Raw genomic sequence first — 27350 nt, forward strand, 5'->3', positions numbered from 1 at the left:
TTGTCACGTGATAATGGTAGGGCGGTGTGCTTATCGATAGGCGTAGTTCTGTGTATGTTTAAAATTAATTGGCAAAAACGTAAATTATATTTAAAATAGCCCCAGTAACCATGAGAAAGTCTTGACAAATTTTGTTACAAATTGGCAAGGCTGCTGTTAAGTCAGCTAAGTTTCCATTGTTCCATTATGCCTGTATTTCTTTCCTCTGGGGCCTGGCAACAACAATGGAAATGTTAAAACTTAAGGTAGGCCTATGTGTGTACAGTATACATTAATTGACTTTCACTGGAGTAACACGTGTGAATTAGCCTCGCGCGCTCCACAATTTGCAAAAGTGCAACAAGTAGCAAATTATTTTAATGAACAACTTAAAGCAGACTTTTGAACTTTTGCGCTGGCTTGCCTTTATTAAGAATGTCCAGTTTTCCTCTGCGTGGGTGAAGTGTGCTAGCACTTCCAGACAATTTTGTTTAGCTTACGACTACTTTGACCGTCAACAGGGGACGCTTGCGCGCTACACCACAGTACTCCTCTGAGGAGACAGAAGTGTTTGTAAGCTACACAATACAACTGCAAGTGCGTCTCTAACAACCATCCGGGCACAAAGTTTAAGTAATAAAACACTCTTTACATATTTTAAGTCTTATACCCCACAGTTTACACTTGGAACATTTACAGTTACGCGATCATACAATTGACAAGTTTTACATATTTATGTTCCTGCACTTTATTCCTAACAATAAGTAAACAGTGCATAGGCTGGTTTATAATTTAAATGGCCTGTCGCTCGTTTAAGGACCATCCTTTAAGTAAGACTTTTCTTGTCCGTCCACATGAGAGTGAAGAGAGCACTGACAGACGAGATTGAGAAAACATAAAGCGCACATGTATTTCATTTGCTGAGGATTACGCTCGTGACATCTAATCGTTCAGACTCAGATGAAAGTGAGGTCCAGAAACAGCAGCACGTGAATCGATATAGCGCAAAGCTTTAACTTTTACATGTTTTTTTTTTTTGTTACTTTCAAACTCATCAGTGATCTAGTTTGAGCCTGATTTGTCTACCGTGACAACTGTTTTTACTTTCTGTCATGTGAGGGTACTTTCTTTCCTTGATTTTGGAAATAGTTTTAAAGCTCACATTACCTTTTTGTTTTTTATTTTAACTATTATTATTATTATTATTTTTCTTAGGAATGCATTAGAGGAATAAAGTCATTTAGGCTCCAGTTTGGACTGATTTGTGCAGACGAGCGCAATGTTGTTGTTGTTAGCATTTTGTCTATCCTGTGCAGAAGGTAAGACCTCTCAATCGTAATTTCTTGCTGCTTTACATTTCTATATAATTTCGAATAATATCATACATCAGACTATCCAGGTAGAGATGGATTTTATTGCAGTTGTTCAGCCACAAATAGCCATGTATTCTCATTTATTATGGGTGATTTCAGAAAGTATTAGAGTATGAAAGACCTCTGAAATTCGTTTAATTTTGCATTCGTATCAGTTATTTGCATATTTAAATTGTAACCTGAGTTGTGAACTTTTTTAGTAGTAACTTTTTCTAAGTGCACTTCAGTAAGCATCAGCTGAGCACATTAATATAAATGTTACATATTGCTTTGCATAAAAAGTAAATATAGATTTAATTACAATTTGCTTATGTAATTAACTGCAGAAGGCAAATAGCTGCTTAGTTATTACTTTAAGTGGATTATTTAATAGTGGAATTCAAACTTTATCACAGTTGTTTTGAAGTCTGAGAGAGTAGGGAATTTTTCTTGAATTGTCTTGATTCACATTGAATAAAACCCTACTTGGAAAGCTCCTAATTTAAAAATGATATGCTGTGGAGTTTTGAGTAATGCCAAAAGCAGCAATTTAGAAATGAGTGTCTGACAAATAGGCTTGTCATTAGTGCAGAGGCTCAGTCCTAGTTTGAGCTGTGCAAACCCAGTCATGTTTGGCCTAATGTTCTTAGACACTGCACTGACAGTAGTCCCTTTTCCCCCTCGGGCTCAGCCATTAACCTACTTTGAAACATCACTTTCACACATAGTACACTAGTATGAGATTCAAATATATTGTTTATTCGACTCCTATTTTTTCTATACAAGTCAATAGGATGTCAGTAGGACAGTTTATCACGTGGATTATTAGGTTGATAGACAGCCATAACCTGTTTAACACACTGGAAATTAAATCTGAAATTATCAGTAGGTTATTTACTTATTTTTTACTGAACTTTAATGTCAGTTAGATTTGTTATTGTATACCTAAAACATAAGTGAAGGTAGATTTGACTACCTTACTAACTGACAGAAGTGAGGGATTGTCTATAAATTCATACAATATAGTGTTTTTTTTTTTTTTCATCCCAATGATCTGCTGTAACTACTATACAGTCTTATAATGCTTCTGCTCTGTAGTCTCTTTACCCTTATTTACATGTTATTTTTTTAAATGGAAGTTGATTACCTTCAGGTGTCATTCTGGGAGTTGTGCATGGGAGCTTTAATACACTATTTACAGCATCTGCGTTATACTAAAACTATTCCAGGTACAAATACAGTATCAGGTGTGTAAGCTCAAATGCAAGCAGATAAAACAGCTTGTAAATTAAAAACTACAAAAGCTTTTATTTAGAGGCAAAAAATTGACACTCTATATGGTTACCCCTATGTCAGCCATTAGCCTTTTTTTTTTTTTTTTTTGCACTTTGCCATGTCAATAAAATATTTCCTAGTTTATTATATTACATATTTTTATTAATATAGCATGCCGGCTCTTCTAGCTTTTAGAGCTTAAAACAGTAATGGCTATACTGCAAAATCAGGTCTCTTTGATATGACCTGTCCTGTGATAGATGGTTTGGCTCAGCTATGCCCAGATTAAGAGAAAACGGAGTGTGAAAAATCGAATCAATCAAAAAACTCTGAAGCTGAATTTTTTCTCAGTTTAAATGTTTTAGTTAACACTAGCCTCCAGTCGGAGACCCTATATAATGTAAACACAATATGTTCATTATTTCAGAAGAACGTATATTAAAATACAAATAAATTTAATCAAGGGTTTCTCAAATTGTTTTGATTTCTTGTTGCTATTTGTGCGTTTGTCATTGCTGTTGTTCCACTAGAAGGATTTTCTTTTAGGAATAGCAATCACATTCACATATGTGACACACGGACCAGCATTTGACAAACTCCTCCAAAAACGCACAGCATGTCAAGATCAACCTTCAGCTTTCAATGCTGCACTTTAGCAATCAGAAGGCAGTGTAGCCCCTGCAGCCTGTCAGAAGGTAAAGGTTAGAGCATCTCTCCCAGATGAGTGATTTGACAAGATGCTTGTCCGGACACAGTACACCTGATCAGAGTGTTGTCGACTATTTTTGCCTCCCCCTGCGTTGCTTTATTCCAAATCATCTACCACCAAGAGGGGAAATGTTGTGTTTTTTGCTGTTGAAGTAGCAAAAAAGATTTTGTTTGCTTGACATCTATGGAAATGTTTTCTGAAAAGATTATAGACCAGCACATTGGGGAGAGGTTCAAACAGCAAGGAAATGATAGGTTTTTGCTGACAGGTTTAGGACCAATCGTTATTTTTTTTACTCTGACTTTGAATGAAGAAGGAACGCCATATAGCAAATGACTTCTCTGAAATACAACTCTGCAATGTAGCAATTGCAAGAGCACTGAGGTATAGCTGTCTGGAAACATAAAAAAAAACATTTTGATAGCATATTTACCAAGCATAATATTCTGTGAAAATAACCTTGCTTTTACAGCGTTTTTGAATGAAAGGTTTTAATAGTACAGATTCCTATAGAACAGTCATTCACAACCGGTGGGTTGTGATTCAAAAATGCATTTCAGATCTGTTCTGATAGAGTTGTGGATATTAAGAAATGCAAATAACATTAATCATACAAAACAATTATAGCAAAATAGATAGGCTGCTTTTTTTTTTTTAAACTCAAATGAGTGAATCTATTTTTTTGTCTATTGCGATTGTGTATCCAATTAAACTTATTTTGTTATTTTGCTGCAAGTTTGCATCTAAGTTAGGCACATGCCAATAATGACAGGTTGCGTAATTTTCCCTCATCCTCTAAAACCATAAAACCATAAACCATAAAGAAAACTATGAAAGGTATAAGCCAGTATGGCCTCAAATGCAGTGAATATAAAGTATGTTATTTATGCCAACCAAAAATGTTTTTGTGCAGAGAATTATTGGCTGCCAAGAGCATCGGAATTCATGTTGTATGTTAAACAATTATGGTATTGGTGTTGAGTCGCCACTTGATGTCCATTCAGGTCCCTGAAACAATACCAGTTGAAAACCGATTATTTGAATACGCACTCTAGAGGCTGGTAGGGTCACGTGATGTGTACAACATTTACTGGAAAATGCCATTAGTTATTCATAAGTAGGTCTTTCTGTTATGCTAATCTAATTTGATTTATTGTGTCCTCAAGGAATGAAGGTTGTGGAATTGTCAGATGACCCAAGTTCCCTGTCCCCTCTCGCTGTTCTTCCAAGTGTGAACTATCAAATCATCAATGCAGACTACCTCCTCCTCAGAGAGACAAGTCAGGATGTAATGGACAACTCCAGCCTGCGGGCACATAGGCAACCTTTCATCCTCACTGGACTGAATGGCCAGCCGGCAATCAATGTCAGCTATGGTCCCATGTCTTTGGAGCAGTCTATACCACTGCATATGATCCACACTGGCCCTAGGATCCGACCATTTATGCTGGCCCGTCAAGTACGATCATCTACACCTGCCTTGTATGTGTTGTTTTATGCGTCCGGTAATAGGGACGATATAAGCGAGGGGGCGATCCAAAACATCCCGGAGCAGAATGAAGGAGGGTACGTTTGTGTTACAGCATATGCCTTCTGGGAATCCAGGGAGGTCAAGGACAGCTGCTCCATCTCAGCAGATGGTGGCTTCTGCTTGGTGCACCTGAAGCCTGAACAAGCGTGGTTCAACCCTGGAGGTGGCAGGTCGAGCTGGGAGCAGAGAGGTGATCAAAGAGGAAATGTTGCTGAACTTTACTACCAGATCAGACCTAGTCCCAGTGGGCAGTGTGTCCCCCAAGAGAGCAAAATAAGAAGGGGTCCACAGCATGGTGACCCGGGACGGCAGATCTATGGAGCCTCCATGAAGAGGATTGGGACTGTAAACCTCCTGCGATCACCCCCAGGAAACCCCACATTTATGCGCTTGCGCCTCGGAGGAGCCGTAATCATCCAGACGTCCTCGAAACCACTGAAGACCACAGACACCGCCACTTTCTACGTGTTCCTATCAAGTACATCACCGGTTGAACATTTCATACTCAGGTAGGTTGATTTCATCTTATTTGGCAATTTTTGCTTAAAGGGATAGTTACCCAAAAATCATTTACTCACCTTCTTGTCGGTGCAAGCCTGTATGACTTACTTTCTTCTTTTGATATTTTGAACTATTTTTGCCTTTGCCCGTACAGTGGAAGTCGGTGGAGTCCAAAGCAACATTTTCATTTTTTGTTGATCTTTCCCTTAAATGAGAGTGGGTGCATGTATTTTAAAGTAAAGAAGATTGCTTTACTACAAAATATGGCATAAACAAGCGTCTGGTTAATTTAACCTGACTTTCAGGCTATAATCATTTGACATGTTGCTATCTGGAATTCTGCAAAAAAATCCGCACACATAATGCAATGTAAATAAATTGGATTTACTCTGTTCAGGATTATATGGTTTTCTCAGAAGGCACAACAAATGTCAACTGTTTTCCTGGAAGAGACTTTTGGTCAGGCCAAAATAAGATGAAGAGGAGTTGCGTTGGGGATTGAGATTGAGTCCCATTTGGAATAGAACTGTGGTACAAAGCCAACAGATGTGTCAAACGCCCAGGAAGCTTAGCTCGAAATTAACAAGTATGCAACACTACAGTCATGCCACTTTATAGCAGAGAGAATGTAACGGTCCCACTCAGTATACAGATTACCGAAAAGTAATAACCTTGTGCCGGCTCAATTCACTTTTCCAACTGAAGGAGTTTCAAAGGCACTCTTCCATAAATGGCAAAATAATGGGGAAATTATTTGGCTGCATTCATTTCTTAACATTACATTGTTTGTGTGGCTTCTCTCCCCATAAATAATGCATCAACTTAATGGAGCAAGAAAACAAATACCTAATAACTACTTGAGTCCTTTGGGCAGAAGTCAACATATTACAGCGAGAGCTCTATCGTACAAAAACACACAGTGCAATCAATTTTTTCAAGTCTAAACCCACATCAATGGAGAAAGAACACATAAATGAGTGAAATTGCTTTTATAGGCATTTTTGGACCAAAGGTAATGTTCTTTCCCGTATTGGCAAAGCTGTTTTTTTTTCCCTTAGAAGTTTGTTTGCATTTGTTTTGAAGGCAAATGAAACTGATGAAGAACTGATGAGGTCAACTGTATTCTGACCTATATTGTAAGCCAATAGACAAAATAGAGAAGTTGAATTTATGTTTTTCTTTATTAAATTTCTTTATTTAATTTATTTCTATATGTGCTATTTCTATTTGGGTACTTTCACACTTGGTTTGATTGCTCCCCCTCCCCCTGCTGGAGTATGTTTGCATTATATTATTTGAGTCTGAACCACGATGTGTTTGCTTTATCAAAGCAGCAGCTGTTTACCCCTGTTGCAATGTAATGATGATGCAGGAGAAGGTGGCAAAATGTATAGCATTGCTCACCTCACGTTTATGTTTTGGTTTTCGAACCTTTAGTTTTGTCAAAGCATCAGCACATAACGGTATTTGTATCTATCTGCCGCAAATGTACTGCAAATTTTCTAAAGCACACAGTAGAAATTATATATACATTCTCTCTGCTTGTCAGTCACGCTTGTCAGGAAAGTGAGTGTGAACAAACACAGTTTTATTGAATCATATGTCATCAATAGTGGTTCACTTCCACGATTTAGTATGATCCAAACATATTGGCAGCAAACTGTACCGGAGTTCACAAGAACCGTACCCCAGACCAATCTTTTTGATGCGGACTCGGGTACAGTTTGCAGGTGCTCACTTGTGTTCGGAAAACAGCTTTCACATCATCCAAATGAACCAAACTCTGGTGTCAATCAAACTCGGGTGTGCACCAGAAGTGCTAGTGTGAAATCTTCCTTTGATTTGTTCTGATTATTTTGGAAAGTTGAGAAACCCTGATTCTGGGCTGAGATATACATTTGACTGGCAGCTGAGCCCCATATACCACCTGAGCCCCCAATATCCTTGCGGCTCTTCACTCGGCTCTGATAGGCTTTACTTTTGCCCCCAGCCCTGGCTCAAATGGACATTCACTTTCAGTGTTAGCAGTAAAGCGAGGTGAAGGCTGGTATCCCGAAGAGATTGATTTTATCCGGGGAAAAATCTCTGCCCCACTTCACTACTCTCTCCAAGATTGAGTCCAGACCCCTGAGGTTATGATAGATAATCCACACGCTGATTGAAAATTAGTGAAGTCTTTAACCCTTCAGAGATTTGCTCTCTTTTCACCAAAAGTTATTTCAACTCTATCTGGACTACATGGTCTAGCTCAAACTCCCATCAGACACCACAAGTTATGAAGTGCCTTGTGCTGTGCAGCACAAAAAACATTTTTTCTAATACGGCAAAAAAAATTCAAAATATTGAAAATAACTTTTATTTACATTTATTTTACATCACACATAATACACAGGATACAAACAGTTATTTATTAGTGTTGTTTATTAGAACAGTGTTTGTTCACTCAAAACTTTTCTATTCTGTTTTCTATGTATTTTAAAAATGATTTGTTTTTTGTTTTTGCATTAACAATGCATTATTTTTTTCATTAATGAAAATTATGATGTGGTTCTATTCTGCTTCTATCAGATTATTAATGTAAATTTAATCAAAATGATTTCTATAAATATTTATATATTTTAACAAACTATTAATCTGTTAAGCATTAGATAATATTTGTATTATAAAATGTCTTATTAATTAATATTATGAGGTAATTCTGTTCTGCTGGTTAACACACAGATCATTAATGTACATTTATGTAGCTAGATTTTCAAGTTTCATTCATATATTTGAATATATACAACCTAAAGATATTAATCTATGAATCTGTTAAGCATTGCATTTCATATATAATATTACTTATTAATGTGATGAATTCTATTCTATTCTATTCTATTCTATTCTGTATTCTATCCTGCAGGCAGCACCATGCAGCCCCACATCAATATTCGTCTGTCTTTGATTTTGTGTCAGAGATTTATTCCATCAAGATCCTCATTATAGATTTGACTGAATTCTTTTGCCACTCATGCATACAGTGTTTCTTTCCCTGGCAGACCAAAACTGAACTCTCTCTCTTTCTGTCTCTCTCTCTCTTCTTTTCTTTTTTTTTTCCCCTTACTCTTATTTTCCTCTCAAGCTTTCATTGTTTCTCTTCATTTCCCCGGAATTAAAAATGTTTGGATTATCCAACCGTGGGCATCATCTGTCTCTAAAAATTGCACGCCTGCACTGAAGATGATGACGATACAAAATGGGTCAAGACAGACTCTGATCCCTCTCCCTTGAGTCCCAGGGGTTGATAGACTGGCGCTATCCTAGAGATCTACATGTGGCGTGAACTGATATCAGCAGTGATATCATATTTCTGCTCAATACCAGATAAAAGCCCATCACATGTGTATTTATTGCACTGTACATTCTGTAATAATCATTAAAATGCACATCTGCATGTGTCATTTAATGCACAGGCTCATTGTGCACATCGCTAATTAATCATTTGAGATCCGCTGCATGGCAATCTGTTATTTTTGAGGCAGAATTGAAGTGTGTGGTATGAAACGGGAAAAAAAGAGATGGATGAGCGGTTGAGGAAAGATAATTCAGTGTGTCACGACGCTGTCAGCCGCGCTCATTCTACTTCTCCCACCGTGACCTGTTTCCTTTCTGGCCACGCTTCCCAAGACGCCTGACTCCAGCACATGTCTAGGAGATTCTCACGTGGCAAGATTCCACGGTCTCTAAGTCCCATCAGTGGAGAGAAGAGACAGATGAACTGTCTGGCTGGTGGAGAGAAAAAACAGAGGAGAAAAGAAGCATTTGGCTCTGTCTTTAAACTGAATGGTGGACATGTGGTTGTGCTGGCCCAAGCCAAAGGAGACAGAGAGATTAAATTCTCCAGAGCGGCAAACTCACTCTACACTCTTGATGAATACAACATTGTTAAATGTCCAATCGTGCTTTCTGCAACAGAGATTGAGCCAAGATTTATAACTGGCAAGTGAAACAGGGAATTGAGAACCATGTTGGCTGACCCCAACCCATGGTTAGCAGGTCTTACAAACAGGATTTATATCTCCTTCGACAACCATTAACGTGTTTGTACATGTTGTTTGTTTGTTTATTTTTGTATTTTTTTATAAATGTGTCCATGAGTCAGGTTGAATGGAAAGGGATGTCAGTGCAGATGGGCTTGAGATGTGCGGGTCAGCATCTTTAACACACATGCCCTCTAGTATGCATTCAGTTAGTACTGATATGTTCATTGTAACACATGAATGTTTACTGTGTGAGCCTTTCAGTATTTTCAGTAAAGATGGGTCATCTTTTTTTTTTTTTTTTTTTTTTAAGTCAGTTACATAAAGGCGGATTGGTCTAATTTGAATCTGAAAAGTAAGACTGATTAACCATAACTAATTGCTAGTTGGTCAAACTAGTTCTTAAGACACAGTATCAACTTAGCGGCTATGTTTATGCAGCTGGCCCCTGTTGAGTTATTACAATGTCGTATTCTAGTTAAAAAAACAAACAAACAAACAAAAACAGTTAAAAAGCAAAGTTTTATTTTTACTTGTATGAAAAGCAGCCAATCACAGTTTGTTTTAACATGCTGTTTTATCTGAAGTAGTAGATACTGCAATAATATCAGAATTTATGTCCATAAATATCATTAAAAAACAAAAAACAAAGCAAAATATATAGTTCTGCTCGTGGACGTCAAGATTATGTGTTTAGTTGTGCTTTAAATCTTCAGAATTATGGTAATATGGAAAATTTTGGCAAATCGAGTCCTCAAGAGTTCATTACACTACCGTTCAAAAGTTTAGGTCATTACGATTTTTTTTTCTTTTTTTTTTTGACAGTGACAGTTAAAGACATTTATAAGGTTAGAAAATTCTTTATTTTAAATAAATGCTGCTTTTTTTAACTCTCCATCAAATCTGTTCATCAAAGATTCCAGAAAAAATATATAGTTTTAAGTACTGAGTATTAAAATATTAAGCAGCACAACTGTTTTCAACATGGATAATAATAAGAAATATTTCTTGAGCATTAAATCAGCATATTAGAATGATTTCTGAAGGATCATGTGACACTGAAGTCTGGAGTAATGATGCTGAAAATTCAGCTTTGCATCACAGGATAAATTCCATTTTAAAATAGGCAGCAGCTATTTGCAAGTCTATATGCCATTTACACTAAGTGACAATAGCGGCATTTTCTTAGCGATATGCTATTTAAAATAGGTGAAAATAGGGATAGATTATATTTACATCATGTAAAAGTATCAGTTCTTTGCAATAAGAGTAAATAGTAATTAGGTGCTATCTATACTTTATATTGGCAGATGCTATTTGCACATTAGTATTTTTGTACATTAACAGGATGCAATAATATCAAAGATTGTAAATTATTATATTTATTAAAATTATTAAATGGATGCTGCCTTATTGGGAGAATAAAAACCCTCCCTACACCTTCCCCTAACTCTACCCATTAAACACTTTTAATATTAAACATTTGTTAGCAGTTTATTTCCACTTTTTTCATTTTAATTGAAAATAAATGCAAGATCAGCAAAAGGCAGATTTGAATCTCTGTCGCATTAATAACCAGGTCTTACTCGCTACTGCTGCACCACTGAAGACGTTGAATCCCGCGCATCCTTTTTAGAGCTTGAGTGGTCCAACCAGACATTGGTGGGCAGAGCTAGTATAAATAGCATTTGCCAACAAGGGTGCTATTTGCACTTAATATATTTTAAATGGAGTGTCTATATACACTAACATGTAAAACAGTTATTTAAAACTGTAAAAATATTTCACAATATTACTGTATTTTTTATTTAAAAAAAATGTTGCCTTGGTGAGCGTAAGACACTTCCTACTTACCTTAAACTTGAATGGAGATTTATATCAACTTTACCTGTGTAACTAAACACAATTTCATTTCCTAGCTTCGCCTAATGCAAGTTGTGTAGCACCAGCCAGTAAGATTGCAACTGACTATTTCAGCCAGCTGTTTTCATTTTTGTGTGCAATATGCTTGAGGCGTTCAGTAAGCAGACTGTAGGCATCCGCCTGAGGCTGAGACCTTTCCATTGATGTCATCTGTGTGTTTGTGTGTTCTTTCTCACAGAGCCACATCCAGAAAAGGCATGTCATTCAGCACAGCCAGACCCAGCGACACGCACCTCTGGGACATCACTATGGACCCTGGGAGAGGAAGTGACGCCCAAACCATCTCTGTGTCCTGCCGGAAGAAAAGCACATTTGCTAGCAAAAGGCAAGCCCTCGCTGCATCACCCTCATCGTTCTTAGAAACCACTCAACCGCAGACTCTCCCTAGCTCACATTTCAAAGGCATTTCATTGCTGAAAAGCTTTTTCTGCCCTTGCACATTGCCAGATGGGGTCTCTTTCCTCTGAAATTGTGAGAATTAAGTGACAGATTGCAAAATTAGTTTTTGACAAAAAAAAAAAACACTCTTCTAATTTCTTTCCCCCTCATTGTTCAGGTACTAACAGATGTTCAGGCAACCTGTTCGCCTTTTGCAGGATGGTATTTTGAATGAAAATTAAGAACCATCTTTTTCTAGTTAAAAAGGTGCAGTTTAACCGCGTTTACCCTGTACAGACACTTATTAAGCTTTAGAAAAAATCTCGCCACATTGCAATTTCATGATTAATGGCACACATCAATTCTGTAACGTAGGTATTCATGTGGAAAGCGACTGAAAATAACTTCATAAAAATGTGATATCTTTCCATCACCTCAGCTTCTGGTAACCACAGAAAACGTACAACTGTTATTAAGAAGAATGAGCTCTGAGTTCATATTACCTCTGTCTATCTTAGCAGGGGAGCAATTGTCTTGGTTTTCAAATAAAGAGTTTTGAGTGTTTTTGGATCCAATTCAAATGCGTCTTGAAAACTGCGAGCATCTTGTTAATAAGAGCCTCCATCTGGGTATCATATTTCTCTTGGTTTCATTGATTCTTGTTCGGTGTCCATGGCAATAGGTTGTCATTGTTATTGCAGATTATAGTGTGTATCATGTACCATACTATACTGTTAGCATACTGTATATAGACGTACTATAGTTCTATAGCTAGGATCTTGTAATACACTGCACACAAACAGTGTTTTTTTTGTCAATACTGAACATCTTCTGCCCTGACATTTATCATAGATGGTTTCAGATTTACAGGAATCAAAAGTGATATCACTCATTATTTTTAAAGACCCCATTCAATTTAAATTGGAGTTTTGTGGGTTTTATTCAATGTATGTTAACTTTGAAGTCATCTAGTGTACTGCATTAAATTGGCAAAATAATCTTTGCCGATTGCAGATTTACACTACTTGGGTGGCCCAACCAGACATTGGTGAGCGGAGCTAGAGTAAATAGCGTTTGCCAACAAGGGGTACTATTTGCACTTAATGTAAATAGACAATTAGATTATAGATTCTTAGATAGATAGATTCTTGTTCGGTGTCCATGGCAATATGTTGTCATTGCCACATGATCCTTCAGAAATTATTTTGATGTGCTGATTTGCTGCTCAACAAATGTTGCTTCTTATTATCAATGTTGAAAACAATTGTGTTGCTTAATATTTTGGGGGGCAGCATTTATTTGTAATATAAATCTTTTCTAACATTATAAATTGTCACTTTATAATAGTTCCGGCCCTTGATTCTGATTGGTTGAGCCACGTTCAAAGCTGTTGTGAATTACACTACAAACATACACATGTGACCTCATTACATTAGTATTACTGTGCCACTGTGTGTTGCTGTGGTTCCATGTGTATTTCACGAAAAGTAACTGTTGTTTATTATTTATAAAAAAAAAGGTTATAAATACAACACGACTATGGCCGCTTCACCCAACAGTTCTGTGTATCACTGTACAACACCCTTAGCAACCACTCTTAGCAACGTAAACATATGTTTGTTCTCATTTGATATTGTTCATTGAAGCTTACTGTATTACGTAGAAGAGCATTGTGAGAGAGATATTGAGTGACCGAGTGTATTACCTGCATTCAGATTTAGTATTTTCCTTTAGGTCAGTTCTATGTTCACAATAAGAATTTACGCTGCGATCTTGTCCTTTTAACAGTTAATGTGTTTTTTCCGTGCCCTGCTGACACTGACAGCGCTAGTCAAAGCATTTGTCATTTGCGTCTTGTTCCGTGTTTACAACAAGTTTCAATATAAAAGTGTTTGCGACTGAGTGGCTCACTCATAAAGAGAATCTTTGCCGCCATCTAGATGCGTAATATTGTAACTTCTGTTGCTGTTCACAGTCAGGGACTATTTTTTTTCCAGCGGAAGGAAGGCTTTTAGTGATTTTACTTGCATTGATACATATTCTTTGGCTTTAATATTTGTATTGTGTGGTAACTGTTTTATAAAAGCAATAAGCCCTGTGAAGCAGTGGTTTACGGTGAATTTATAACAGCTAAGGGGGTTTAACAGCGCCTCTTAGCTGTTATAAATTCACTGTAAATCACGGCTTCTTGAGTCTTATTGCTTTATTTGATCAGTTGAATGCGTCCTTGCTGAAAAAAAATGTTTTATTTACTTTAATTTATTATTAAGCTACTGACCCCAAAATTTTGAACAATAATGGACTAAAATGATTGATTACTTATCATGCGCATTAGCAATCATGGTTTATGGCTGTGATGTAAACTAAAAGCTATTGGCTTTTTTTTTTTTTTTGAAATGGACAAGCCCTTTGATATGCCCTGCCTCAACTTCTCCTTTCAATAGGAAATCAGTACGGAATCAAAATCTCCTGAGCTAAATCCATTTCAATTGTTCACTGAATCATGTGATTATCTGGTGGTGATTATATTGTCTTTTACACTGCATTGAAACTATAATAGATCAAACCCTTTACAACATGGGAGTTGTCACCAGCTGCCATTCAGCAAGCGGCATCTCCTGACTACTTTCTCCGGAGCCCTTATTTCCATGTTTTACAGCGACGACCCACTTATGTTTAATCATCCTTGGTGCATCAGTATGCTAGACCAGCTTAAAGACCAGCACGTTCTGAAAGATTAGAACAGAGGTCTCCGGATTAACCAGTGAAGAGCCGAACGGAGAGGATTCCACTGCGCTAGGAAACACTTAATACAGCATAGTGATGTGACATGGCTCATGCACTTGACCTTTTACCCCTGATGACTCAAGAATGGTCTTTATTGTAATAGATTAGATATAATATATAACGTTATTGCCATTTAAGACAATATAATATAAAGGTTTGGGTAGTTTTTAATCTGTAAGCATGTGTCAACTCTGAGAAAATGCTTTCAAAATTTCCTTTACCATGAAAGCTACTGCATGCCATATACCTGTAGAAATACATGAAGCATAGGTTGTAGAAAAGTTTAATTCTTGCCTTTCTGTTAGTTATATAAAAGCACTTTATCAAAGCAAATTCCAGCTGAAAGGCGCGGTGTGAGCTGAATCATGCTCCTGCAATGAACCTACTGATATGCTCATTAGAATGCTGAGTGTTTTAATGCTACTGAAGTGGATGAGAAGCTCCATCTCTCCTGTTGACTGATTGTGCTTTCATTATTAAGATTCCACACCGTCCTCTATGACTCGATATGTCTCTGTTGACCCAGAAAACGAATTTAAGCCACTTGTTGCAGAGATTAGGATCTGACTGTGATCTGATGTTTTATTTACAGAGGTCTGCTGGAGGTCTTGCAACTGGACTTTGAGACAGAGGAGCAGAGTGACCAGTTAGAGAGCCAGATGATCACGTGGCGACTGGAGCTGCCTGGAAACATGATAAGGGATGAAGGGACCATGAGGATTTACACTATTCAGAGAGACTATGTGGGAATAGCGCCTCTGATCACGGTTGGGAATGTTTGTTTTTACCTTTGATCAACTTGTGTTATGATCACATGGAACCTTTTTAGAAATTATTGCATGGATCTCTTTCCATACAATGACAGTTTATAGTGCAGGATCCCCCCACAGTTATAGACAACCTGGAATTATCTGGGATGTTATATAGAGCAAACACAAACATAAATATGTAAATATATATAAGTATATATTTATAAATAAATACAAATATTTATTTTTTTATACAAACTATCATTGTTGGGAAAGATCTATGTAAAGTTATTTTAAGATTGTGTAGAACAAAGCATCATTTCGAATGACATGAGGGTAAATAAGTGACAAAATTGTCATTTTTTGTATGATCTATCCCTTTAAAGGATTAGTTCACTTTCAAATGAAAATTAGCCCCAAGCTTTACTCACCCTCAAGCCATTCTAGGTGTATATGACTTTCTTCTTTCTGATGAACACAATCGGAGATATATAAATAAATATCCTGATGCATCCGAGCTTTATAATGGCCTTCCGTTTTCAACTTATGAGGAAAGTGTAAAATTCTCGAAGTTCAAAAAGCTTATGCTACGTCCTACACCTTCCCTATTCAACTTACGAAAAAGCTTAACTGATGCGACACCAGTTTATACTTTCTTCATAAGTTGAATACGGAAGGCGGTCTGGCGGAAGCTAGATATTTTACTTCATAACTTGTTAAATATGGATATTTTTTTTACTCAAACACATCGCTTCACTTTAGAAGACCTTTATTAACCCCCCGGAGCCATGTGAAGTACATTTATGATGGATGGATGTGGATGGAAGCACTTTCTTCAGCTCATACTCGTTGGTATTGCTCACTACCATTATAAAGCTCGGATGCATCAGGATATATATATTTATATATTTATATATATATATATATATATATAATATATATATATATATATATATTATCTGATTGTGTTCATCAGAAAGAAGAAAGTCATATACACCTAGGATGGCTTGAGGGTGAGTAAAGCTTGGGGTAGTTTTCATTTGAAAGTGAACTAATCCTTTACTTTTGTAAGGTTTTGTGAGGTCACGTTTTATAAGGACATCTGTAAAACGTGGACATGAAATCACATTGGTGTGACAAGTATTTGTCATGCTTAGTATAAAATCCTTTGACTATAAAGCTACAATGACAGCCCTTATAAATGATTTATGTGTCTTTGTTCTGTCTGTGTTTTTGTGAGCGTGTATGTGTGTAAATTGTCCAGAGGTGCAGTGCCACTTCTTTCACCCTTTGATCTCTTCCTATCGTCACCCCTACCGTTGGTCAAACTACCGCAGAATTTACCCTAACGAAACTGACATTCATTTTATGAGGACATCCACATGCAGTCCATTATTACAAGTTCACCACCATCTGTTAAAATATAAAAATATAGCTTTTTATCATATAAATGTTCAAGACAAATAAAACCAAAAGAGATTGTGACATTTCATTGATATCAAACATCCGTTATATGGCTAGCTGCCAGATCTGTTTACTTGAGCGGTCTATTTCACAGCGTGACCCTGTCTCTGAAAAAACACAGGCATAAGAGTGTGGGATTTTGCCGGTAACTTTTCAGATCACAGTCAGCATCTGTTGTGTTGCGTTTGGAGGATGCTCGTGGACATCTGTTGGGTCTAGAAGTTAAATCTACGCTCAAACCCAATCCTCCTAGTGTGTTCGTCATCACAGTGGCACACTGTAAGATAATCATTACGGTATTAAACTCAGACAGAGCGTGTCTGATCCACGATTGTTGCCTTGACATTTTGACCCATTTAAGATTTTACTCGCCACAGAAAGGAGATTAAGCTTATTAGATGATGAGAGAGCTTGTTCTTAGTATTAGCATATTTTTTTTGACAGTGCATCCTATTTCTTCCATATGTACATGATAATTAGGGATGTGACACTGTGAAATGTATTAGTGTGATAGTTTTTTTTTTTTTTTTTTAGATGCTTTGTGCAAACTGTTTAACAGTACACTAATTAGTGAAACTCTCAGATAAGTTCTCTTTAAATTTAACTCCTATAGAGCACCCACATCCATACATATTCAGACGGAAGTCTTTGGCTGTTGTATTCGGGACTCAATTAGGATTGTTTTTGCTGTCTAGTTGGGCCAGTAATTCTGACTTTTTCTATCCTGCCACAATTTTCTTGACCTCAACAACAAATAGGTTCCATTTTTTTGTTTTTTAAGTATTTGCTATGATGCTAAACATTAACATAAGTAATGTTGCACCAACCTGTACATGTCAACTAACTCATTAGAGAGTTAGTAGACTTAATATTTGCTAACACTTTATTTGTGACGGTCCTCCAACATTCTGTTGACTACAAGTAACTTTGCAAGTACCTGTCAACGTATTCTACTAACCTTACCCATAACAGTCTTCTAATACTCAACTAATACTCTGAGAGTTAGTTGACATGTAGGTGCAACGTTACTTATAGTCAGCAGAATGTCTAAAGGGGACCATCAAAATATAATGTAATCCAACAATGTAGAATACTAGACAGAAAAACAAAGTTTCCAACTTAACCATTTTTTCTGAGCAGGTCAATTTTGAAAATGTAGTTTTGCACGTCTTTAGTGCTAATTGAGTGCTTTTTGTTGTGATTTTCCAGGATACGGAGCTCCTCAACACGGCTGTGCTCACTGGTAAGAGGGTTTCTCTGCCTGTGAAAGTTTTGGGAGTTGAGGCTGATGGCTCCATCACGGACATCACTAACGCTTCTCGCTGCAGGTCTTCAGACCAGGATGTCCTGAAGGTAATGCATGTCAAGGGCAGGCCACTTTTTTGACGGCTTCAGCAATCTCACACTCTGTGTGCTTTCTATTAGCAGCCTTACTGTGCTTCTGAATGACATGTCTATTAGAACTGGAAAAGCACAGAAGAGAGGGGTCAGTGGAGGTGGCTTAGATGACCATCACGTCCTAGTTCCTCACTTAAAAAGAGGAAAAAAGGAGGGAGACAGACGCTGACCCGAAAGCCCTCACTGAACTTGTGTTTTTTATCCAAAGCACATCTGTGCTTCAGACACCTGTCTTTTTCCCACTGCGTATTATGAAGCGCTTGAGCCCTTTGTTATTGCCGGAACATTCTCTGGGGCAGTTCTTCTCTAAGATGGATTTGCCTCAGGACCAAGATCTTATATTGGACACAGTACCAATAGTTTATCATACAAAAGTAATACAAAATGTCCTTACATTCAAAGAAATGTATTAAAGGGTTAGTTCACCAAAAAATGAAATTTCTGTCATTTATTACTCACCCTCATGTCGTTCCACACCCGTAAGACCTTCGTTCATCTTCGGAACACAAATTAAGATATTTTTGATGAAATCCGAGGGTATCTGATCCACACATAGGCAGCAAAGTCATTGCACCTTTTGACGTCCAGAAAGGTAGTTGAAAACATGGTTAAAATACTGTAGTAAACGTGACTACAGTGGTTCAACCTTAATGTTATGAAGCGGCGAGAATACTTTTTCTGTGCAAAAACAAAACAAAAATAATGACTTTATTCAACAATTCGAACCATTGTCATACAAAGTGAACTCAGTGCAGGCATCCTTGTTTACATCTGAACTCCAGCTCAGTATTGGCCGAAGCTGAACACGTGAGCAGCACAACGCATGCATGTGATGCTGACACAGGATCCGGACAATAATGAGCCGGCATTCGTATGTAAACGAGGAAGCCTGAGTAATAATAACACCCTGAGTAATTTCATTTTTGGGTGAACTAACCCTTTAATATGACCATAATCTGCATAGGCCCAACAATATGCAGAATTATCAGCATAACATAGGAAAATGTAACTAAATATATATTTTTTTTATGGTGTCATGCTCTCATATGAAGATATAACTAAATATCTGTTTTCATGGTGTCTCAGCAGGCTGTAATTCACAGCATAAAAAACCATGTTTGTCCTTGTTGCAAGGGAACTGATATTTAATGTATTCTCTTTACCCTTGTATGACTGAGTTTGAATGGACCTTTGTGTCAATTACAAAAGATATAGAAATAGTCTTTTGGAAGTTGATAAGCATACTTATTTTACTATCTTAAATATGCCCAGTTATATAATTTTTTGATTATATGAATTTATCTTTAAACCTGTGAGAACAGACCTTGCCAGATGAGAGCCATAGCCCTCATTGAACTTTTTTTCTTCTTTTTTTTCATCTGCATTCTTTTTTGCATGCTTATTATAAAGAGTTTGAGCTCTTTACTATTAGATCATTCTCTGGAGTTTTTCCACCTAAAACACTGGCACTTTCACTGTGAGTTTCTGAAGATGTAACAATGAATCTCCAGTGCCTTCCTGAGCTTTTCAGGGTTAAGCCTTAAAACATAAATGGAGGGACTCACTAACTTATTCATCGGTAAATGACAGACAAGGAATGACTGCACACATGCACACAAACCCATGCACTGTCATGTGTCCTCCTTACACATGCACACCTTAACTGCACCCACCGCATGAATAAATGAACTTGCCTGGAACACAAAAAAGAAATGCAAGAGTCTTTCTTTTTTTTGTCTTGAAAAGATTTTTATGGCACAGAGTTCAGACCACGTGCCCTGTGGTTTATAAATTAGTCTTCAAAGTACTGGGGATGAATGAAACAGTGATGCAACAGTGCCCATAGATTTTTCTAATGAGACTGAACAATGTACACAGGGCCCATTACCTTATACCACACTGACGCTTATGTCTGCATTACAATAAAGCATTTATTTCCATTTATTCTTTTAGCAGGCATTATATGCCAAACCACAAACAGTTTATGCAGTAATATAAGACTCTGTGAGTTCAAGATACTAATATTTACTTGTCATGAGGTTTCAGGAAAACAATAGAATAGATTTTTGGTAGATTTTTTTTTTTTTTTTTTCTCTAGGGAGTGATTTTGTACCTTGTTGCAATGGTATCATGAGGCATGACTCACTCACAGACTGTAGAAGTTAGGACCGGGAGGAACATTGACTTGCAAAAATTGATGTAGTGATGTAGGAAGCTACTGTCAGCTAGTGAAGAAACACAAAGAAAGCTGTGAATGTTAACCCAATTTGATTTATTGGATACAAAGTTCTGGTTTAATTGTGGATGCTGGAAGCCTGGCCAACAGAAGCTGCGCAGCATGCTCTTATTTTATAGGATGCATCACAAAGTGCTCATAGCAAAGTAAAGCTGCACAACAATCATTAATTGCATCCAGATCAATGAGGAGCCTGGGAATAGTCTTGTTGAGTCTAGTTGAATGTGGCAAGTTGTGATAAGGAGCTCTCTTCACTAGGTTAAGTTGGAGTTGATGTTCTTCAGACACTGTAGGATTGTTTAGCCATGTCACTGATGTAGCAGTTTTAGGTGAAGCTGTGCGGCCTGATGATTGCACCAGTGATGTGTAGCCAATATAGAAAGCTAAATATATTGAGCACCTTAGTTTAAGGTACCCCACTAGTAAGCTGTTTTGAATTAGATACTCCTCTCCTCATAAATGTCATGATGGAGCTGTTTCAATGTTTTCAAAACCTGTCAAACTACACTAAGAACGAATGAACTTAATAGTCATTTCCACACACAGGTATCTGAGAGGTGTGATTCTGTGTACGTCAATGGCAAGGAGACACGTGGGAGAGTGAGGATGATGGTGAACTTTACCTACAGTTACCTGAGCACACAGCTGGAGGTGAGTGTGTGGATGCCTCGACTCCCCTTGCAGATGGAGATATCCGATCCAGAGCTTAGCCAGATCAAAGCATGGAGAGTTCCTGTCTCTGGGAACAAAAGGTAAGTGACGAGCATGATTCAAGCCTGACACACTGCCCCAAAAACTTCATAGGGTTTGAACTGCTGGTGTTTTTGTCAGCATTTAGTCATTTTATATCCATTTAGCAGTTATGGGAATAATTCAAATGTACAATAACATAATTTTTCTAAATATATTTAGATAGAGACATATACAAGTAAGTAAAGTATTTAAATCTGTATAAGAGAATTTAATAAGTGTAGAGATAAATAAATAGTTATATTAATATAAAAAATAGTTGATTTGTTACTAAATATTATTTATATTTCAACAGTCAGGGATTCAGGAAGTAGTTTACTTTTAAATATAATTACTATTATAATTACTAATAAAATAAATATAATTACTAAATATAAATACTAATTACTTTTTTGGTATAATTACTATTTTAATTTCTCTTTTAGATATTTAAAGCTTAAAAACCTACTTTTATAACCAAATAAATAAATAAATGTAATTTATTTTCTTACAAAAACTTATGTTATTAACATTTAGTTTGTTTATTGTCTTTTTTTAATGTGTAATTTATATTATGAGTAGTTGTTAAATTTTGATTCTTGAATTTTGTGTTCTTTAATTGCGGTGTGATTTTTAGTTCCTCAAACTAGCTCAGAACTTCTGTATTTGATGTTTCCACCTCATATGGACTTTTTTCCACTTTAAAGCTGCTCTGAAGTGTTCTTGTTAGAATAAAGTATGTTTTCCACAGAGATATCCCGGCAGTTTTTTATGACATTGCAGACTTTCATTATAAGGCAGATGAGAGATTATTATAAATAATTATTATAAATAAATAAATGTGGTTTATTTCGTTAAATTTCACAAATGTAAAAAGTTTTGATTATTAACATTTATTTTATTGTCGTTTTTGTTTGTTAGTAGTGTTTTTTAATGCATAATTTATATTGTGAATAGTTCTTGAATTTTGTGTTCTTTAATTGCGGTGTGATTTTTAGTTCCTCAAACTAGCTCAGAACTTCTATATTTGATGTTCCACCTCATATGGTCTTTTTCCACTTTAAAGCTGCTCCGAAGTGTTCTTGTTAGAATAGAGAATGTGCTCCACAGAGATATCCCAGCAGTTTTTTATGACATTGCAGAGACTTTCATTATAAGGCAGAGATGAGAGATTGCTGAGCATAGTCAAATAGCAGATAGCAGAAAAAAATATATTGAGAGCAGGAAAGTGAGGAAAAGAGTTGTTCATATTTTCTCCTCATGTTTCTCAGAGTGAGCTGGGACACAGAGGAAGAGGATGAGAGGAAGGGCCGAGGCTGCATGCTGCAGTATCAGCACAGTTTGATTCGAGTGCTTACGGTCTTCACCGCAGACTCGCCAGATCCAAGCAGCCCATCTCCTGCATACTTCCTTGGCTCTGATTGGCAGGTGGATGTGACACGGCTGGTGCGCTACTTTCTGAGAGTTGGGGATACGAGCGTTGCACGCCTGCAGGCAGGAACCGTGCTGACAGGCAAGGCTGTGGGAGTCACCACTGTGCAGGTAATGGTGGTAATGACAGAGCCGCCCCGCAGCTGTCAGTGTTACACCTTGCTCATTATTCATTAAGACAACAGAGTTTAGTGTGTGTTTAATATCAGTGACAATACAGGAAGCTCATAGATGAATTGCTTTTTTTTTTAAATTGTAAAACAAATGATGCCATGCTGGGTTTGGTTTCTGTTGTCCAGGTGATGTCCCCATTGTCAGACTCCGTTCTGGCTGAGAGGATGATCCGGGTTCTGGATGATAAAGTCAGTATAACAGAGCTGGGTGTGCAGCTGGTCTCTGGCCTTTCCTTGAACCTCCAGCTCAGCCCAGGAAGCAACAGGGCCATCGTTGCCAAGACAACCACACAGGAGATCATACACTACCCCAAGCAGGTAATTCATGTAGCTACATGGCCATGAACTATATGTAAATTAATCACACTGCAAATAATTGCATATATAAGAGACGAGAAAAACAAGTAAAAGTTGACAAGTAAAAATTGAATAAAATAAGTGGCTTTAAATGTCAATATATTGTTTAATTTCCATATCATTGAACAGAAGCTTATAACTGGCATATAGTAAGGTCAAATATTAACACTAAAGAAATACATGTACCTGTTATTCACTATACCAGCGCAACGCGACAACAATGTCTAGACAGTAAACTGATGCCCGATTTATTTCTGACGTACTTCTACTATGAAGGACAAATGAATGTGCAACGGTCGCGTCCGGTGTGGACACAGTGTTAGGCATAAGGAACAAGAGTCCAATGAGTTTAATAATGCTTTAAATTTTTTTATATTACTGCTTTTATTTTCAGTGCCAGGTCTGAGTGGCATAACATGATCCAATCAATATCAAATGATTAGTACTCAGCGAGAGGCCTCATTTGTCTTATGATGGGCTTTGCAAGCAGTGCTCCTCAGGCAATGCATAATGTATTTCACCCCAGAATATAGGACAGTCTCTATATAGAGGTCCGGTCTTTATATTTCCTTTCTATTGGAGGTCCGGACAATACTTTTTTGGAATGATTGTAAATTTCCATCTGGGCAGCAGTAGTACTTTGTAAAAGGCAAATAAATAAATAAATAAATACTAAACAGTCAAAAAGAGTCATCAAAGATGAGGAAATTGGGCACTCAAAGCCAAAGAAATGGCATCTGAGATTAAAAAATAAATAAATACATAAAATCCTTCAATTGAGTCCAGTTGGATATGAATATTAAAAGGTAAGATCAGATGTTTTATCAGGCTATTATAATTTTTACATTTAGATACATATGTAAGGCAGAAGGCCATGTGACAGTAAAAGATACTGTATGGGGGTTCAGGGTTTTCCTCTTGGAACATTTTTATGCTTAAAATAAGTATCTGCTAAAAGTTAACAATGTACATAATACGGAAAACAAAGTTAATTCGTAATTTCAAAGTTTTAGGTGTCTTTTCTTGCCATCTACAAATAATTTTCCCAATTATAACAAATGCTTTTAACATTCTGATTAATAATGCTAAATGTAGATGAAAAAAAAAAATAGATAAAAATATTAGAGGTTATAGCGCCGAGAGATCATTACCAGACGGCCCTGAGCGCTTGTGGTGTGAACTGCTCTATTGTTTTGACAGGCTGCTCAATTTAAACTGTAGAAACGGTAAAATGGTGGTACAATTGTCATTTGTCTCCTGGTATAAGCCAACAGCTCTGGGTTATTGTGCCACAGCTCGTTGCTGTAAATACTCTACTCTGCACTGGTGGTTAAGCAAATGGAGTTTTGAACACAAGCACATAAATATTGATCCATTTAGATAAATGGACCTCCATGTATGGGTTTTTTTAGGCCAGTGGTTCTCAACTGGCTTGGCCATGGGACCCCATTTTTCATGGTCATTAAGCTGCGACCCTTTTTTTTTTTTTTAGGAATTTGACCTAATTCATTTTATATATATATATATATATATATATATATATATATATATATATATATATATAAAAATTATAATAAATTTGCTTTTAAAAAATGTATTTCACAAAAATGGTTGACACACAAGTACCGTCCCACTTTACTTAACATACACACAAATTGTAAGATTATGACAATTTGTATAGTATAAGGTAAGGCTATTAAATAGCAGTCACAAAATAAAGTTAGTAAGGTATGAGCTACCACATTCATTTAAAAATACACAAAGTGAAAATAAAGTGGCATTTTGGGGTTACTGAAACAACAGTTACCATGGTAAATACACAATGCTAACATGAACTGTTAATGGAACATATGGAAACTGTGCCTGAATGAATAGAATGAACATCATACCTGCATCCAAATCCTTCCTATCCCAGCTAACACACTACGTACCAGTTACGTAATTTATTGGTACTTTTTGGTACTTACTAATTAACAAAATAACTACGACGTTGCATACTTGTAATTTATTTTGTGCTTTATTTATAATGAAGTGATATACAGCGTGTGATGTACAGGATGTCTGACAGGACAGGAAAGTTCATCTTTCTGTGGTGAGAGACTTTTTATTTCGTAATAAGTTGTGACCGCAGATACTGAATTGGGACAACGCGTTTTTCTCAGGCACTCTTTACTTAAACAGCGTCTGACAGAAGTGTCAACAGCTTTCACGCACGTCTTTCCAAATAAAAGTCTCGCATCAGAAAAGTTGACTAGCTATGGTTTTTACTTTGATAAGCTTGTAACATAATATTTAAGTAATATTTATAATTTTATACAACAGGAGGCTGTGGTTGGCTGCTGGCTGAAGTTCAGTGATGGCTCCCAGACTCCTCTCGATCTGTATGATCCCAGTGGCTATTCTCTCACTATTTCTTCATTGGACACAAGAGTAGCATCTGTGCGGAAGATACTGGGGTCCGTCTTTGTTGTGGTCGCTGAAGCCGAGGGACAGGGCTTACTGCTCAGAGCAGAGCTAGCTATCTGCGAGGCCTGTCAGAAATCCAAACGCAAAAGCAAACTAGCTGTGGGTGGAGGCATGGTGAAGGTGAAATTCCCACTGGATGAACCACTTGCAGGGACTGGCAAGAAAGAGAGCGACCGGGCCAATGATGAAGATGGCAACTCCAAATTAATCCTTACATCCCCTCTGAACATGCTTCAACACACCATTATCCAAGAGAGCACCACAACTGCGATAAAAACTGCTACCAAATCCAATCTTCAAGAAGCAATAGGAGGTGGCGTATCCACAATTAAGTCAATAAACACTTTGGATAAAAATCTTATTACCAAGCCCGTCGCAGACAGAGCGCTAGTCACCATAAGCCCCAGAAGTCCAATAAAGAATGGATATGGAAACTTGCTTGAGAACTCCAACTTCCCATTACCACCGGAGGAACCCAAGCGAGAACCACCCCTAGTGGAGAGCGATCTGATTCAAATGTTTAGCGTGTTCACAGACATAGAAGTCTGCATCTACACGTTGATAGGACTCTTTTGCTTGGCCGTTATCGCCATTTTGCTTCACTGTGCCACTAACAGTGCGAGATCACGCAGCAAGAAGTCTCCGCTTCAGTGCCAGGGCCAGTCCCAGCACAGGCATCACTGGGTACGCCTGGGTACAGCTGCAGAGCAAAGCAGAGCTGTGCCAATTGCAACTACCTCCAAGCAGGACATGCAGGCAGCCGTGGAGATGCCAAGAGCCGTTCAGATGCAGAATAGCAAAGGCCCGGAGATGATCCAATCGAGGGAGATCCCAGCCATTGCAGTTGAGGAGAGAACTGCAACTTTGGGACGAAGGACCAACACACTTCCTCCAAGGCGGGATCCGATGGCTCCGATGGCTCCAATGGCTGTCAGATCAGCCACCCTGCTGGCAAGGCCCATTCGTAGCGAACCTCTACATTCTCCCACAAGCAAAAGGAATCAAGTCCAGTTCACAACCTTCACTACTCTAGACATCAAACATCTGGCTGCTCTCAAGAAGAGCGGCCAGAACTTGAGCTGGGCCAGCCAACCAGCTGGAGGTTTTCAGGCTGCCAGTATCAGCCAGGGTGGGTTAAATGGTAAGGCCGAAAGAGTCAATCATGTACATTTTTGCAGCCCAGTGGAAGTGTTTGGTCAGACACCAGAATCCACAGAGTCCAAAGGCATTCTTCCAGAAGGTCCATGGCCTGTGGCTACACCAGTGTCAAACGTGTGACACACAACAGCTCTATTGGCCCGATTCATGAAACACAAGCAGTCTGTGTAAATTGTCCATAAATCCATTTTGCATAAATTGTTGCATTGAACTGAATGCCACAATTTTTATAGGAATGTTTTATGAACAATTTAACACAGAAATTGTTTTTCATGAATGAGGTCCTGTGTGGATGTGTATGCATGTCTGAAAAGTTTCTCTAAATTTGATGTAAATATTTCTGCGACTTTTCACAAAGTTTTTACTTTCCTGCTTTTGTATATTTGTATTATTATTAAAATCGTTAGAAATAGATCACAACAAATTCTTAATATATATATATAAAATTGCTGATAATCTATTATAAAATTTGTTCTATATTGTGAATCCCTTATTGTGTTTAAACAAGCAAAAACATGTAATTAAATAATTAAATATGTATAACATATGTATTATAAAAATATAAACTTGTATAATATTGAGCTTATTTAATAATAAAAATTATTATTAAAATAAGAAAAAATTACATTTTTACTTCTGAGTATAACTACACTGCAAATCATAGCCCCAGTTTTCAGTGTTAACTATTGGTTTTCTGCTTTTATGTATTCATCAAATAAAGTGTCTAACTGTGAA

The 27350-nt window shown here is 37.2% G+C and overlaps 1 protein-coding gene across 4 annotated transcripts; it reads left to right on the forward strand.

The window, feature by feature from the left end:
- si:dkey-1d7.3 (transmembrane protein 132D) lies at window positions 1-27350 on the forward strand. 4 transcript variants are annotated; one of them, XM_051878743.1, is made up of 10 exons: window positions 1-245; window positions 1195-1298; window positions 4482-5355; window positions 11468-11614; window positions 15047-15221; window positions 17877-18020; window positions 20848-21053; window positions 22302-22572; window positions 22761-22952; window positions 25314-27350. In XM_051878743.1, the coding sequence occupies exons 2-10, from the start codon at window positions 1259-1261 to the stop codon at window positions 26733-26735; spliced, it is 3471 nt and encodes a 1156-aa protein (XP_051734703.1). In that variant the 5' UTR covers window positions 1-245; window positions 1195-1258; the 3' UTR covers window positions 26736-27350. The 4 variants fall into 4 exon arrangements, with proteins under 4 accessions (XP_051734703.1, XP_051734705.1, XP_051734706.1 ...); XM_051878744.1 differs by lacking the exon at window positions 1-245 and adding an exon at window positions 731-1093; XM_051878745.1 differs by lacking the exon at window positions 1195-1298.

This window comes from Ctenopharyngodon idella, chromosome 21 (assembly GCF_019924925.1).
Source record: "Ctenopharyngodon idella isolate HZGC_01 chromosome 21, HZGC01, whole genome shotgun sequence".
Classification (NCBI taxonomy): domain Eukaryota; kingdom Metazoa; phylum Chordata; class Actinopteri; order Cypriniformes; family Xenocyprididae; genus Ctenopharyngodon; species Ctenopharyngodon idella.

Coding starts and splice junctions, on each gene's coding strand:
- si:dkey-1d7.3 (XM_051878743.1), top strand. CDS start 1,259: ATGTTGTTGTTGTTAGCATTTTGTCTATCCTGTGCAGAAG. Junction 1,299..4,481: donor TTGTCTATCCTGTGCAGAAG/GTAAGACCTCTC, acceptor TGTGTCCTCAAG/GAATGAAGGTTGTGGAATTG. Junction 11,615..15,046: donor AGCACATTTGCTAGCAAAAG/GCAAGCCCTCGC, acceptor TTTTATTTACAG/AGGTCTGCTGGAGGTCTTGC.